The sequence below is a fragment of the Zonotrichia leucophrys genome, chromosome 28, assembly GCF_028769735.1.
Source record: "Zonotrichia leucophrys gambelii isolate GWCS_2022_RI chromosome 28, RI_Zleu_2.0, whole genome shotgun sequence".
Classification (NCBI taxonomy): Eukaryota; Metazoa; Chordata; class Aves; order Passeriformes; family Passerellidae; genus Zonotrichia; species Zonotrichia leucophrys.
Window position 1 is genome coordinate 1,721,898 of NC_088197.1, and position 17,246 is coordinate 1,739,143.

General features: G+C 45.0%; 1 protein-coding gene across 5 annotated transcripts in view; it reads left to right on the forward strand.

Moving 5' to 3' along the window:
- Positions 1–17,246, forward strand: part of DOT1L (DOT1 like histone lysine methyltransferase) — a 100,822-nt gene that overhangs the window by 14,843 nt on the left and 68,733 nt on the right. For all 5 annotated transcript variants that reach the window (XM_064734603.1, XM_064734608.1, XM_064734605.1 and 2 more), the window contains exons 2-5: positions 4,405–4,448; positions 6,770–6,844; positions 10,483–10,546; positions 15,102–15,330. In XM_064734603.1, the coding sequence (XP_064590673.1) occupies positions 4,405–4,448; positions 6,770–6,844; positions 10,483–10,546; positions 15,102–15,330 (412 nt within the window). The remainder of the gene's footprint in view (positions 1–4,404; positions 4,449–6,769; positions 6,845–10,482; positions 10,547–15,101; positions 15,331–17,246) is intronic.

Consider the following 17,246-nt stretch of genomic DNA (forward strand, 5'->3'; position numbering starts at 1 on the left):
TCCTTCCCAACTTCCCCTTCCCAACTTCCCTTCCCAACCTTCCCTTCCCAACCTTCCCTTCCCAAACCTTCCCTTCCAACCTTCCCTTCCCACCTTCCCTTCCACCTTCCACCTTCCCTTCCCTTCCCTTCCCTTCCTTCCCTTCCCTTCCCTTCCCTTCCCTTCCCTTCCCTTCCCTTCCCTTCCCTTCCTTCCCTTCCTTCCTTCCCTTCCCTTCCCTTCCCTTCCCTTCCTTCCCTTCCTTCCCTTCCCTTCCCCTCCTTCCCTTCCCTTCCCTTCCCTTCCCTTCCTCCTTCCTTCCTTCCCTTCCCTTCCCTTCCCTTCCCTTCCCTTCCCTTCCCTTCCATCTGGGGGAGGTTCCTGTGGGAAATGGATTTGTAGAGAACTTTTAAAGTTTGATAGAACGTTTGTATAGGATGTATTTGTATTTAAACTTAGAAATGCCATGGAATAGGAGAGACATTGCTGAGAGAGAAATGGAACTAGGAATAAGTTTCAAAGGATGGCCTTACAAATAAGATTAGATACTTTAGAGAAATGGAACTGTGAAAGATGCACTGTAGGAGGACCCACAAGGGATAATTTTAGATTGGTTTTGTGGCCACTTTACATCACCAATTTCCATCACGGTGTGACAAAAACTGGTAAGTCAAGAAATGTTTATCATGTATTATAATTAGGAAATAGTTTGTTTCCAATTGTGAAAGTGTGAATTATAACACCTGTATTGTCTCACCTTTCACATGAGACTAAAAATAGAATAAAAGTTCTTAAAACACCTCAGTTGTTTCATTTGTGGGTCAGAAAAGAGCACAATCCAACAGTTTCCATTCCATTTGCCTTTTGGTTGCCTCAGATTCCCTGCCAGTGCCATAACCAGTTTTCTGCACACAGATGTGATGCCTGTTGCTGTTCAATGTCCTTTCTGATTAAATCAAACAACCATAATGATGAAATGGGGCTGGAAGTTTCTCTAAGAAATGAGAAGCTGCTCTGTATTCCCTTCTGATATGTTTCCCCCTTCCCTCGATTTTCCACAGCCAGCTCTGCTTTCAAGAAATGTAGGAGATACTACTGGATTAAAAAAAAAAAAATTCTTTTATTTAATTTTTTTGGTGAGTTTTGCTTGAGACCTTGGGAGCTTCTTTGCTCAGCCAAAGTCTGTTAGAGAGTGAAGTAAACTTGGGAAGTGTTTCAGCATGGGGAGCTCAGCAGCAGTAGATGTGGAACTGGTTTGGATTTATTTATTCCTAGATAATGTCACAAACTAAGCTCAAAGGCTCCTTCTGCCTGGAGTTTCCATGTGGGGTTGTGCAAAGTCACTTATATTGGCAGATCTGTAGTTGTAGATGTGAATTGTAATTTATTATTATTATTTCTTAGATTGATTTTTTCAGTTTTTAACCCAAGACAAAGGAGTCTGTTATTTATACAATTTTAGTCACTTAGAGGGATATTTTCATGAAGACCTGTTGGAGCAGGGGTCTCTCATGTGCTCTGTTCACTGCAAGTGTCCAACCCCAGAACTTCCTCCCAGGAAATGGTTCTGCCAGAATAAGCCTGAATTCATTTTTCTGGTCAATGTGCTTGTGTTGATAAAGCAAATTATGACCCTGCAGGAACACTGGGAGAGCTGGATCAGCCAGGGGGGCTCTGCTGGGATAATTCTGAGTGAAACATGAACATTTCTGGGAGATGTTTATGGATGAGCTGCTGTCCTGGGTTATTCTTACACTTGGCAGATAAATGAGAAGAAAGAGAAGTTCTCCCTCCTTGTCCCCTCCTTTCAGTGCACAGAGGAAAGAGGAGAGAACACATTCTCTTTTATTTGTGCACTGAGAGGCAGGAGCAGGTTTTAGTTTGATTGTTTCCCTGGTTTCTAGGCCAACCTTTATCAGAAGAATTCCCTGACATTCCTGGGAGGCTGGGTTATGGATGCTGCTGGTTTCTGTAGGGTTTGGGCTGTCCCAGCCCCAAATCTGTTCTGTGCTGTTTGGTTGTTAAATGTGCCCAGGGCAATGCTCAGGCTCTGTGTGATCCATCCCAAATGTCCTGGCTACTGTTGTTGGCTGATTTTCCTTCTCCATGTTGTAACTGGAATAATTTGGTTTTCTTGGCTTAGCCTTCCTTGTGACTTCTAGATTTGGGGTTAACTTGTTGTCATCTGAAAAGAAGAGGTTTTTTTCCTGGTGGAATAATATTCTCTCATAGCTTTAGTAGAGAATCCCAGACTGGTTTGGATTGGGAGGCACCTTAAATATAATTTAATTCTAGTTTTCACCATCTCAGGCTGCTCAAGACCCATCCAACCTGGCCTTGGGCGCTGCCAGGGATCCAGGGGCAGTCACAGGGTGACACCCCTGATCCAGGGCCTGCCCTCCCTGCCAGGGAACAATTCCTGCCCAATATCCCATCCATCCCTCCCTCTGGCAGTGGGAGCCATTCCCTGTGTCCTGTCCCTAACTCTCCATATTAAAATTTTCCCTCCTTTCTGTTTCTGAGCCCCTTTAAGGCACTGGAAGGATGGCAGACCTCAGAAATTCTTGCTTCTTTGTCCTGAGATTTTTAACTAGGCATTGAAAGGGTTGTGTACAAATTTCTTGGAGTGAGATCTTCTGCAGGCCTGGCTGATCCCAAGTGCATGGAGTGGTTATACAAGGGAAAATGTGTTTCCTCCTGAAAATAGGAAAGCTGAGATAATGATGGAAAATGCTTCCATTTGACTCAGATCATGTCTTTCCATGTCTTGAAAATGAGATAATCCAACCATTTGCTGTTATCAACCATCAGTGGTTTTCTTCTTTCCTTCCCCTGCCCCCAGTCCTCTGCTTTGTTACCTGTCTCTGCCCTTTGCTACAGAATTTCCCCTGGTAACTACAGAAATGACATTTCTGCAGCACAAAGCAAGGGAAATGATTTGAAGGAGCCTTTGCACTTGTATTTCTGGAAGGGCTGTAGATACAAGACTCTTAATTAAAAGGTCAAAGCCACTTGCAGAAACAAATGTCTAAATATAACCCCAGCTTGGTGCAGATGGACTCTGGTAACCAAGGCTGGATCCATCAATGTGTATGAGGAACTCCTGTGGCTTCCCTAAAATAGAACTTTTTTTGTACAATGCTGCATATAAATGCAGCTCCAAGAGCTCTTTCTTAGCATGAATTTGTAATAATTTGTGCTTCTGTTGCTCCTGAATAAACTCCCAAATGAAATCAGCAAACCTCAGTGTCTCACCCTGCTGTGGTTGTGTGCTGCTCAGGGTTTGGTGTGTTTTGGCTTTCAGCTCATGAGCAGGGCTGCACATCCAGACCCTTCTCTGTGTGCTCTGAGGCTGTTTTTCCTGCACTGACATCTGCTCCCACTGTTTATTGGCTGCTTTATTTTGGAAAGCCATTCCCTGTGCAAGAATCTCAGTGCCCATCTGGAGCTGGGAGCCTGTGCCAGATGCTGGGCCAGGGGAATCAGCTGCTCACTGGGAGCTTGCAGGGAAGTACCTGCTGCATCCCAACAATCCCAAAGGCTTCATCCTGTCCGGTTTTCGGCTGTTTGGATGGCCTGGAAAGGCCCGGGGTGGCCTTGGGGCAGCCCGCGTTTCAAAGGACGAGAAGAGGCTTCAGTTCTTTTCTCGGTCTCGGTGTTTATTAATTGTTTATCTAAAAGATTTTCTCTCGGCCCGACAGGTCTGCTCAGCAGCCAGCCATGAGCACACTCCCCTGCCCTCCGGCGGTCACCTGTCTTTATACCCAAAGTTACGTGTACAATATTTATCATTTTTCCCCAATACCTTTTACCCTTATTGCCGTGCACTTTTAGTAATGACCAATCCCAAAGTGCCACCATCATCACAGAAGATGGAGGAGAAGAAGAAGAAGAAGAAGGACAGGACAGGCCCCAATTCCTCCATCTTACTTCTCTAAACCCCCCTGTACAGAAATCCTAAACCCTGTGTCTCACCCTCTAATTAACCAATCCCTTCACCATTCACCCCGGTGAAACCCTCCTATCCTCATACAGGTGTCGTCTCCTGTGTAGGATCAAAGTGCAGCCACCAGACACTTCTGGAACATTCCAGGACTCCCGAGCCCCCCAAGGGTGCTCTCGGTGACACCTCAGTCCTGAGGTGCTGAGATCCCACATCATCCCACAATCCTCAGCCACACAGCCCTGACTGCAGGGAATGACAGAGAAATGAGTAGAATGACAGTGCAGGGACACTTGAGAAATTTATTTCTTTAAACCTTATTTTTCCTTGGAGGGCTCATTTTGGTGCCTTTAATGGGTGGAATTCAAACACTCCTATCTCTGTATGCTTGGCAGCTGTATCCTAAAAACCAACGTGGTTTTATTTTCTATAAACTCCTGACAAACAGCACCTGATGTGTCTTTTTATGTGTTTAATTTCAGGACAAACACCACGATGCTGCTCATGAAATCATTGAGACAATTCGGTAAGTGCTGGCTGCAGCCTGCCTGGGACCCTTCCTGTGCTCACTGCAGGGCTCAGGACACACAGGAGGGCAGCAGTTGCCATTTAGCACCTCTGAGTTATTTTTCTAAGCTAAATTTGCTGCGATACAGAGCTCCCTACCAAAAAGATTTTTGTTTTATCTTGCCATATTTCATTCTGTTGTGAACAGAGTTCAAAATGAGTGGTGGTGCTCAGGTTAATACTTGTGGCAGTTGGTATTTGAGCTGTGGACAGACAAGGTTAAGGGAACATCCTTGGCTTGATGTGTTATGTGCTGCTCTTGCCTCTGCCCACCCTCTGTGTTTCCCCTGTTGCTGTGATCCTGCAGCATTTGGGTTGTTTGGCAATGATCTCCCTGTGGCATTGCTCCTAATCCTGCTGATAGAGTTGGAACAGCGTGGGGAAAATGGGAGGATAAAGGTGAAAGACAACTGAGAGGAGCAGGAAGTCAGAGGATTTCCCAACACAGGCTCTCAGGACGTGACTTGCTGTTATTTCAGCAGGATTAGGAGGGGACTTGCCAAAGAACAACTTTTAATAAATGCTACACGAATTCCCCAACCACCTGAGGGATGAGGATGAGTTATCCCCATTACAAAGCTGCTCTTGTGAGCTGCTGTGGATCCTCCCAGGCTGCCCTTGGCTCAGCTCAGGGCTGTGGCTGCTGCAGGGTTTAGTGCTTGGGTGGTGCAGACACAGCTGAGGGAGGAGCTGTTTTACCTGCAGAACCACCTGAGCTCAGAATCTGGTCACAGATGGCAAAGGTAGCAGTGAGCCCTGTGTGCTGCCAGTGTGAGTGTGAGAGAGCCAAGTGCTTGATACCATCACTCACGTGCCTGAAATCAGCATTTCCCATGAGCTGGGGGGCAGAGGATGTGGAATGAGGCTGGAGCTGAACATTTTCTCCTAAATTTCTTTTTCTATCTACAAAGCGCTGCCATGGTGCTGCCAGTTTGCTTGAACTGGTGGGGATAAGATCCTCTATTTTGGGGTTTTGTGGCATCATTTTTGGGCCCCTTTCCAAGGGGCTCAGTGGTTGGTGCTTTCTGTGCTGGATGGAGGCAAAGGAAGCTGCCTTAGGAAGCAGTTGGGTCAGGTGATGTTTCACAACTGTTTTCTGGAGTGAATTTAGGTCAGAAGTGCTGCCTTTGCCTTGTGCAAAGTGCCCACAGTGTTGTGAAAGCGGTGGTGAGAGAATGCAGGGAATATCCCAATATCCCTTTATCTCACCAGGCAGTGGAATTATGGAATATCCCTGGACACAAGGATCCAGCTGCTGACTGCCTGTTCCTGGGATTTAGGAAGCACCAACCACTCCAGCCACCCTTCTGAGCCCTGGTGCTTTCTGGGGAGATGTGAAATACCAGAAAATGGCCAGCCATGCATGTCCAAGTTCTGGTTTTCACTGGCTTGTGTAATTATTAACCATGTGTGAATCAGCCAGAAGGAACAGAACTGTTGGTTCTTCAGTAATTTTTTTTATTCACCTTTTAAATAGTGAAGAATGGAGCAAAGTTCATGAGGAAGAAATTCTGTGATTCCTATTGGAATTCATCCTGTGATGTGGGTTTTTCTGATGCTGACAGTGCTTTCCAATTTGATATTTGTGGAGGAAATGTGTGTGCAAAGCTTCTGTGGCTTTTAAATTGCTTTTGAAGGGAATTAATCTTCCTCCATTGCACAAGTGAAGCTCTCTCCTGTGAGCTGCCATTGTTGGATGCACTGCAAGTGGGCATGTGCTGCCCCTTTCTGCTGGCCACAACACACAGGCCTGTGTTAATTCTGAGTATCAAAGGGCTCTTTTAGCAAAATAACTTCTAAAAATCTGGTTTGGTTGGGTGTGTGAGGTGTGAGAGCAGTTTGGGCACTCTCCAGGGAACATCCTGGCACTGAGAGGTTGGTGAAAGGGTTTTTGGGCTGCTGTGGGAAATGTCATCTCCACATTCAGCCCTGTCAAAGCTTCCTGCAGCATCAGAATTCTTTGGAAATGCTGCACTTCTGCATTTTCTGTTAGATTAACATCAGCCATGACTTTGAGTATTTTTAGACACGTGGAATACATTTATCACCTCATTTTGAAGCTTTATGCTCCTGCCAGTGTCTACAGGCATCTTGCTGTTTATTCAGTATAAAGTGAACTGTTGCAGTTCCCCATGATGTCTGCCTTATTCCTGAATTCCTGTGAGCTCCCAGAGCTGCTGCAGTGTCCTCTCTTCATGTAAAGCACTCCAAATTGAGACAAATAACCTTATTACACCTAATTGGCAATACCTCTATTCATTATTTCTTCTCTCCTTCTAGGTGGGTCTGTGAAGAAATCCCAGATCTCAAGCTTGCCATGGAAAACTATGTTTTAATTGACTATGATACAAAAAGGTGAGAGGAATGTTTTTGTTCCCAGCAGGAGTTGAGGGTGTAGTGAACCAGTGTGTAACTGGTTATTCTTAGACACTACCAACTGAAGTTTTCTCTCAGAACTGGCTTCAGGCTCTGCTGGAGTTATTTTGGTAGGAAATGTGTAACAGCAACATTGGCAGAGGCAGTTGGATTAAGGACATAATTGGAAACTCCACGAGCTCCAGTGCAGCTCTGCTGTACATTGAATTACTCACTGTGAAACAATGATTGGTATCTGCACCCTTGGAGCAGGGCCAGGCTGGGAATCTCAGTGGTTCCTGCTCCTGTAGTAACCAGGAATTCCTGTTCTCAGCAGGCCAGGGCAGAGCTGGGTGTCAGTGGGAGCTGCACCTTCCCCTTCTCCCTTTCCTGCATGAATGAAAAAGTGAAATTCCCAGGGAGTATGGCCAGAGTGGGAATTTCAATGATTTCTACTCCTGTAGTAACCAGGAATTCCTGTTCTCAGCAGGCCAGGGCAGAGCTGGGTGGCAGAGGGAGCTGCACCTTCCCCTCCTTCCCTTCCTGCTGGTTGGGGGCTGAATTCAAAAGTGAAATACTCAGAGAGTATGGCCAGGATGGGAATTTTAATGGTTGCTATTCCTGTAGTAACCAGGAATTGCTGTTCTCAGCAGGCCAAGGCAGAGCTGGGTGTCAGTGGGAGCTGCACCTTCCCCTCCTTCCCTTCCTGCTGGTTGGGGGCTGAATTAAAAACTGAAATTCCCAGGAAGTATGGCCAGGATGGGAATTTCAATGATTCCTGCTCCTGTAGTAACCAGGAATTCCTGTTCTCAGCAGGAGAATCTCCTGTTCTCTGGGTGGCAGTGGGAGCTGCACCTTCCCCTCCCTCCCTTTCCTTCTGGTTGGGGGCTGAATTAAAAAGTGAAATTCTCAAAGAGTATGGCCAGGATGGGAATTTCAATGGTTCCCACTCCTGTAGTAACCAGGAATTGCTGTTCTCAGCAGGCCAGGGCAGAGCTGGGTGGCAGAGGGAGCTGCACCTTCCCCTCCTTCCCTTCCTGCTTGAGTGAAAAAGTGAAATTCTCAAGGAGTATGGCCAGGTGGGAATTTCAATGATTCCTGCTCCTGTAGTAACCAGGAATTGCTGTTCTCAGCAGGCAATCTGCTGTTCTGGGTGTCAGTGGGAGCTGCACCTTCCCTCCTTCCCTTCCTTTCTGGTTGGGGGCTAAATTAAAAAGTGAAATTCTCAGAGAGTATGGCCAGGATGGGAATTTCAATGGTTCCCACTCCTGTAGTAACCAGGAATTCCTGTTCTCAGCAGGAGAATCTCCTGTTCTCTGGGTGGCAGAGGGAGCTGCACCTTCCCCTTCTCCCTTTCCTGCTGGTTGGGGGCTGATTTAAAAAGTGAAATTCCCAGGAAGTATGGCCAGAGTGGGATTTTCAATGGTTCCCACTCCTGTAGAAACCAGGAATTGCTGTTCTCAGCAGGCAAGGCCGAGCTGGGTGGCAGTGGGAGCTGCACCTTCCCCTCTCCCTTCCTGCTTGCTGGGGGCTGAATTCAAAGGTGAAATTCCAAGAGATGGCCAGGTGGAATTTAATGGTTCCCACTCCTGTAGTAACCAGGAATTCCTGTTCTCAGCAGGAGAATCTCCTGTTCTCTGGGTGGCAGTGGGAGCTGCACCTTCCCCTCCCTCCCTTTCCTTCTGGTTGGGGGCTGAATTAAAAATTGAAAATCCCAGGGAGTATGGCCAGTATGGGAATTTCAATGGTTCCCACTCCTGTAGTAACCAGGAATTCCTGTTCTCAGCAGGCCAGGGCAGAGCTGGGTGGCAGAGGGAGCTGCACCTTCCCCTTCTCCCTTTCCTGCTGGTTGGGGGCTGATTTAAAAAGTGAAATTCCCAGGAGTGTTGTGAGCAGCTGGAGCGGTTCTGAGGTGCCTCAGTTCCATGGAGTTCAGAATGAATGTCTCTTATGGGACATTCCCCTTCTGGGAGAGGCAGATCCTGAGCTGTGCTGTGTCTGTGGAGACTTCTGAGGTTCTGTGCATGGGCTTGGCTCCACTGGCACTGGGAAAAGGGAGGATGCTCAAGCTGCAGTTTGCAAAAACCTCCCTGGTTGCCTTCATGGGAAAGACTGAATTTATCCAAGTGCACAGAATGATTAAACTGTTAGAAGAAAGTTTACTGATGAAACTGCATGGGTGTGAGCAGAATCCCAGAATATCCTGAGCTGGATCCCAGCCCCTGGCCCTGCACAGACACCCCAAAAATCCCACCCTGAGAGCTCCTGCAGCTCTGGCAGCCTTGGCACCATTCCCTGGGCAGCCTGGGCAGTGCCCACACCTTGGGGGAAAGAACCTTTCCCAACCTAAACCTCCCCATCACCAGATACTTCTGTCATGATCTACTTAAGGTGTTTCTTCCTTTTCTCTCAATTTTCATTGTTTCATTGAAAGACTTATTAGTCTCTGCCTTTCTCCTGGAAAATGCAAAAGGAGTAATCAAGGTCAAGCATCCCATTAAAATCCATTAATTTGGATTTGTGGATTACTCTCAGCAGCTGCATTGCTGTATTTTTGTGGTTCTGGCATCCTCACTGGGTGTGTTTCACTGGGGACCATCAGTGTGGTTGGCAGCAATGCTGAATAAAAGGGAAACCCCTCTGTTCCCCAAAGTCACCCCCCCATTATCTTCCTGCAGCTTTTCAAGAAGGTCATGAACTGGAATTCTGGTAAAGATTTCAGTCTTTTTTCTTCTTTTGAAGAAAATTTGTTGGAAAGATCCCTGGCAGCAGATGGGCTGAGGCAGGGATGTGAAACAGAAGCAGCAGCAGGTTATGGAAATGCAGACAAACCCCATTGCAGCCTCTTCCTTTTTCCAGCATGGAAACAAGCACAGGCAGCTGGGAGAGCTCCTGGGAGAGGTGTCCTGGCCACTGTAGTGACCCTGAGAATCAAGACAAGATCTCAGGTGTCCCTTTTGATGTCCCCTTGCCAGCTTTGGGAATGCCCATGGCTCAGTGATGTCACTCCTGTAACTCCTTGTGTTGGTTTTGCTCTGCTCTGTGGGTCTGGTTACACAACCATTGATGTTCCCAGGAATATACTTTCTTTCCTGGCCTGAGATGAATTGATTTAATCCTCTCAGTTTGTGTCATTAGGGCATCTGCTGGGCTGAACATAATCCCAGGCAGCCCATGCAGCAATCCCCAGGCTTTCCTTTCCTGATGGGTGATGCTTTAGGCTCTGTGCTGGCTCTGAATGCATTTTCAGTCCCAGGGTGAATTTCTGGAAAAGCATCTGCTTGTCTCAGGACTGATTATTGTGGAGAGATGACAGCAAAAAGGAGGAAAATGTACACAGCTCTTAAATTTCTGTGCAGCTGAAAATATGGAGAAGAGGTTCTGAGAATACAGAAGTTTACCAGGAAAAGGGCTGTACTCAAAGTATGACTGAAAATAAAGGAACTAATATTATTTGTCATGTACTCCGGGTCTAATGGGGATTTTATTTAAAGGAAACAAAGGCTTAAATCTATGTATGTAATTACATATCCTGAGAAAAGCAAACCCTAAAAACCTACTAGCCAAGAGGATAGAAAAGCACAAAATTTTACCTTGAAACCTGCCTGTTTTGAGCTGCCCCTGTGTTCTCCCCCCAGCTTTGAGAGCATGCAGAGACTGTGTGACAAGTACAACCGAGCCATTGACAGCATCCACCAGTTGGTGAGTATTGAATTTGGCAAAAAGCTGCCACGGTTGTTGTGTGCCACCTTTGAATTCAGGTAGTGAACAACAGCAGAAAGCTTTGACTGACTTAGTTCTGCATTGTTACTCAGTTCAACATCAGTTCAGTGGGGATAGCAAAGAAAAAAGGAGTGAACAAACCCTTACACTCACCCCAACTCTATTCAGTGTTGTGCTTTACATTGGCAATTGTTTTTTGCATCTCTTTAAATTCCCCTTTATCACCTGTGAAATTATCTGTTAATTAAGGTGTGACAAACGAGATGTTCCAGGAACAGCCTGGAATTTACAGTTTTGGGGGGCTCGAGCTTGGTATTAAACTTATTTTCTTGATCACACCTGGGCAGTCAATGAGTTAGTATTGGAGGGATATTCCTACAGAAAAAAAGGGAATTAAACACCACTTTTTGTTCCCAAATTCTCCTCTTCCTTGTGCACTTCTGGCACTGTTATTTTGGCACTTGGAAACAACTGACATCTTTAGGAGGAAGGAAAGGTTCATCTACATTTAACACAGGGATTTCTCATATAGATTGACTTTTGCACAGGGAAATCTGTGACTTATGGGTACTTAAATAATCCATATGAACTCTCCTGTGTGTTGTGGAAGTGATCCATGGCTTAGGAATTTCCTTGCCACAGTTCAGCTGCTCTGGCCTGTGGGATCACTGCCTGAAGTAGAATGTAATCTCTTTTCAGGCCAATTTAATGAGCTTTTTTGGTTCTCTTACCCCCCAAAAAGGTTGAACTGGAGGAAGCAAAACCTGAACAATGAATAATGTTACTATTCTGCTTAACTTGAAAGCATAGGTGGATTTTTTTTTTCTGCTGTGCTTGTGGGAATTATTTGAAATATGCAATATTATTGCAGCAAGCCTTTTTTGCTGGGATTTTCTTAAATATTTTGGGCCTTAAAAACTTGTCCTTATTTGGATTCAGGCACCTTCATGTCTGTGTTGGTTAATAGCTAAATATTAGCAGCGATTCAGCATTTGCAGTTGCTGTCTGAACTGGCAAACTTGATGGGTTTAATTTTTTCTTTCCCATTTGAATTTCACAGGAAAGTTTAGGAGGGGTACTGGAATTGCCCTTTTTTGGTTTGTTTTTATCAAGGGGAGATGTAGACATTTTTAAAACTTAACAACTTGTCTGCTTAGCATGGGGTTTTTTTCTGAAGAAGAAAGGAAGCTTGATTTCCATCTCTTTCCTGCCACTCCCTGTCTGAGTGCATCTGATCCCTCCCATGTGACAGCTCCTGGAGCAGAATTAACCTGTTCTTGTGTTGACAGTCAACATCAGCTCAGTGGGGATAGAAAAAAGGAGTGAACAAACCTTTACACCCACCCCGAAGTGTTGTGCTTTACACTGACAATTGTTTTTTCCATTCCTTTAAATTCCCCTTTATCACCTGTGAAATTACCTGTTAATTGAGGTGTGACAAAGTGCAGAGCAACTGCTGGTGTGCAATTTCTGCAGAATCACGGAAAGGTTTGGGTTGGGAGGGACCTCAAAGCCCACCCAGTGCCAGCCCTGCCATGGCAGGGACACCTCCCACTGTCCCAGGCTGCTCCAACCCCATCCAGCCTGGCCTTGGGCACTGCCAGGGATCCAGGGGCAGCCCCAGCTGCTCTGGGAAATCCATTCCAGGCATGGATTCCACAATTCCTGATTCCCAATCTCCCACCCAGCCCTGCCCTGTGGCAGTGGGAGCCATTCCCTGTGTCCTGTCCCTGCAGGCCTTGTCCCCAGTCCCTCTGCAGCTCTCCTGGAGCCCCTTCAGGCCCCAAAAGGGGCTCTGAGGTGTCCCTGGAGCCTTCTGTCCAGGTGAGCAGGCCCAGCACAGAAGCAAAGCAGATTATTTCAGTCCCCAATTCCTGCTTCCAGCCCTGCTTCCCCAAGGACTGAACACACCTGAACCCATTTCTGCTCTCACTGAAATCAAGGGCACTGCTCAAATCCCTTGGCTTCAAGGCACAGGGCTTGGGATCTGCCAGGGGCTCTGAGCTCTCCCTGGAGCCTTCCCTTGTCCAGGTGAGCACCCCCAGCTCTGCCAGCTCCAGTTCCATTCCCTGGTTTTATCTTCAAGCAGCACCAGCAGCCCAAGCTGAGGGTGAGGGGCTGGGAGGGGCCTGTCCCTTGTTCCTCAGTGGGTTTGGTGCCACTTCTTTGTTCCCATGGTGGGTTCACCCTTGTTCTCCTTGTGAGAAACAACTGCTCACATTGAAAACTTAAAAAGGTTTATTAAACCTTGACAAAAATACAGCAAAAGGACTGTATAAGGGAAAATACAAAGTGCTGGGAGCTGCCCCTTGAGGATACCACATGGCTGGTTCATCTTCTGTGTGGATGCTCAGTCTTTTACACCCCTGGGGGTTGCATCAACCCTCCCAAAGTCTGTCAGCCTGCTCTTCTTTGCCATTTATCAGTGGAGACTGCTTTGTAACTGGATTGTCAGGTGTTGTCTGCCTCACCCCCTAAGCACCCCCAAGCTTTTCCATTCCCAGCTGCCCCATGCAAGGGGCACATGTGCAGCCTTCTTATACCTGTCCTAGTCATCCCAGGCTGTCTGATGGTCACAATACAGGGGGAAAGGGAACTATGGGGAGAACAGAGGACATCTAAACTACAATAACATAACCATACATCACTGTTATAGATGGATAATGAGATGATTATCTCTTGCAATTCAAAGAGAACTATTGTGTGAATATTAAGTAAAGCTTTAGTGATGCAGGGACTATTTGTCTGTCACCTGTTGTTGGGGTCTCTTGCTTGTCAGAGTGACTCCAAGAAAAGTTGGAAAGTCTCTTTTCCCAGCCCGGTGCTTGAAGAACGAGTCAGGGCTCTTCATTTCTCTGTCTCAAGGTTTTTTATTGTATCTTATGTATAAAATTCTTTCTCCTGTCCTGCCGAGATCCACTCAGCAAGACAGTCCAGGCACTCTGCCTGCCCCAGGGGCAGTGTTATGTCTTTATTCTAAAAACTAAGTATACAATGTTTACAATTACTTTCCAATACCTATCACCTATGTTAGACAGTGAGCTTCTACTCTAAACCAATCTGTAAGTGCCACCATCACAGCAGAAGATGGATGCCAAGAAGAAGAAGGAGAAAGGCTGGACACACCCAGATTCCTCCATGTTGTCCTCCTAAATCCCTATTCTAAAAACCCCAAAATCTACTTTTTCAACCCACGATAAATCAAGTAGAATGATAGTGAAGTTGTCGTGGTTTGCTGATCTTCATATGAAGTTGGTAATTTGCTCCATGGGTTGTAATCAAACCCACAGATGTTTTGGGCTCTGTGCCAGGGTCTCTGAGCCCCCTGGCAGGGCCTTGGCAGTCCAGGACAGCCACAGGGATATCCTGAATTCCAACACCACTGGAGCTTGTTGCTCTGGCCATTATTGATATCTGCTGTTCCCAACTTGTGCCACCATCACAGCAGAAGATGGAGGCCAAGAAGAAGAAGGAGAAAGGTTGGACACACCCAGTTCCCTCCATCTCTCCTCCTGAACCCCCATACCAAAAACCCCAAAAATCTACTTTTTCACCCTGTGATAAATTCGCTATCATTCTACTTGATTTGTCGTCGCTTGCAGATCTTCATCTAAGGTTGGTAACTTGCTCCATGGGTCGTAATCAAACCCACAGATGTTTTGGGCTCTGTGTAAGGGTCTTGGCTGCTCAGGACAGCCAGAGGGATGTCCTGGGTTCTGACAACCTGTGGTGAAGTGGTTGTGGCTGTGATGGACTCTGTGTGAGGCAGTGTGGGTCCAACCATCTCGAGTGGTCCTACCATCTCTGCCAGTCTGTGCTGAAGTGTTTGGCTGTGATGTAAATGAGCCCTGCTTGGTCTTATCCTATGCAAGCTGTTCCAGCTCCAGAGCTCAGTCCCCAAGGGCACTGGGTGCCAGAAGCCAGCTCGCTCTCAGACCAAGGCCGTGGGTCAGCCCCTAGCAAGCAGGGAATATTCAGCTCTTAGTGATCAGGCAGCTCTTGTGATTTCAGCTTTGCTTGCTAGGTAGCTTTCCCTTGGCTTGAGGCTCCAGCAGACGGCAGAGAGAGGAGAAGCAGCAGACGCTGGCTGTTCCACGAGTATGGCTTTATTGGAGGGTCCCTGAAGGGTCTCAGCTCTTCTTCTTCCGAGTTAGCAGGGGTACAGTGTGCTACTTTTATACCCTTGGCCTGGATCCAATCCTGACCAATGGCAAAGGTGTTAGAGTGACCATAAGTGACCAATAGTAGGGTTAACACAATATTGCCTTGCATGGCTATAGGGATAAGGTACAAGGCGGATGTCCCTGGAGACAGGAAACTTCTTTGCCGCTGTGTCAGCATTCTGTTCTCCAAGGGGCCCTGGCTAAACCTGAGGGGTTTACTACAGTGATGGACGCTGTGTGAGGCAGTGTAGGCCCAACCATTCAAGTGGTCCTACCATCTCTGCCAATCTGTGCTGAAGTGTTTGGCTGTGATGGACGCTGTGTGAGGCAGTGTGGGCCCAACCATCTCTGCTCCATCTGTGTCCCTGCAGTGGAAGGGGACCACGCAGCCCATGAAGCTGAACACCCGTCCCTCCAACGGGCTCCTGAGGCACATCCTGCAGCAGGTCTACAACCACTCGGTCACCGACCCCGAGAAACTCAACAACTACGAGCCCTTCTCGCCCGAGGTCTACGGAGAAACCTCCTTCGACTTGGTGGCCCAAATGATCGATGAGATTAAAATGACAGAGGATGATTTGTTCGTTGACTTGGGCAGTGGTGAGTGAGCAATAATTCCTTTTTCTCTTTTGCTTTCTCTTTATGCTTTAAAAACCTCATATTTGGGAAGCCAGATATGGGCTTATCCTCTAACACAGCCCCCAGGGCTGAGGGTTGAGTTACAGGATAAGCATTGTGAAAAACACCAATCACTTGTTTTTAAAATTTTAAATGTTAAATAGTAATAAAATGGTTATAAGAATAGTAATATAATTAGAGTAATAATAATTTTGGACAATTTGGATTAGGACAATATGAGACAATAAAAATGAAGAGTTACAGGTACATTCCAGATACCTTTTTTTGGGTAACATAAGCCTGAAAAAGGACCCACATTAACAGAGGATTAACCCTTAAAAACAGTAACCTGTTGCATATTCATATACCTCATACATGATGCATAAATTCCATTCAAACACAGGATTCTGTCTGGTCATCTTCAACTTCTTCTTAACCCTAACTGGCATCTTCATGGCTGAGTGAGATGGGAAGAAATTCATTTCTCCTGATAATGGAGCAATGAATTCTCTTTCTCTTAAAGATTCAGGTGTCCTGTGGCTGCTATCTCAGTGTGAGTCCTTTCTTTAGAAAAAAAGTATCCTACATAGCATAGTCTGCACTCCAACCCTATGTTATAACCTAAAACTATATTTAACACACTACTCAAGAAAACCAATACACAACTTTCTAACATAACACATAGAATATTCATTTTTATATTTGGGAAAAGCCAATCATAAAATAAGCATTTTTCACAAGCATCTTTTCCAGATAATCCCCAAAGATGCTCCTGCTTTTTATGCCAGGATTAAATGGACCAGACAAACCTCTTTTCTGTGGCAGGGAAATTTCAGCCTGCAATGCAATAAACCCTTGTTACAAACCCCTGTGTTTGTGTTGGTATTGTTGGATACAGTTGTGAAGAAGAAGAAATGTTAAAAATTATGTTTGACCCATCAAGTTGCATTCCTAAGGGTTCATCTGTTTTCACTGGATTTGCTTTGTGCTTTTCATATCTGAAAATTGGATTTCTTGATCCTTCCTATGTGAAACACTTGGTGTGGAATCTGAAAATGAAGGGCTTTTTTACCTCTGACTTGTCAGTGTGTCAAAAAAGCTTTTATAGTTTACTTGAACAGTTGTGAAACCCACAAAATCTAACCCATATCTGCAAGAGTCGAGGTTTAGAAGGAAATTGAAGTGTCTGGTTGGTGAGGAAACCAGGTATGACTCAAGCACATGTGCAACAGAGACACTGAGTAAGAAAATGTTCTTTTTCTTGGTAAATCTGGTTCAGAACAGGAAAGGAGCAATAAGAATTTCCCTTCTTCCTTGATGTGTTCTGAAGTTTTAACACATTTAAACACAAACAAGTATGTTTGTGTTTAAATGTGTTAAGTATGATACAGGACTTCTGGGGAAAAATAGATTTAAAAAAAATTATATTTTGAATTTGAAAGTATATTTAAATATTAAATAGTTATATATATATAAATATTTATTATTTATGTAATACATAGTAAAACAATAGATTGTAGAATAATTTAATATTAAATAGTATACTGATAAAAAGTATAAGAATATAGTATACATATGATAAAATATAAAATATACTCATATATAATAAATATACATAGTATATTATATAGAATACATTGTAATAATATAGTCTATTATATAATATTAGATATAAGATATATATATAATATTGATAATGTAGAAAAATAGACAACTTTATATAAATAAATAAAATATAATAATAAAGAATATGTATTATGTATAGAATATTATATATCATATACAATATATAAAATGTAGTTTAATACAATATACATTATACATTATACATATATAGTATATAGTATATACTGTATACTATATAGTATATAGTATGTTATATAGTGTATAATATATAG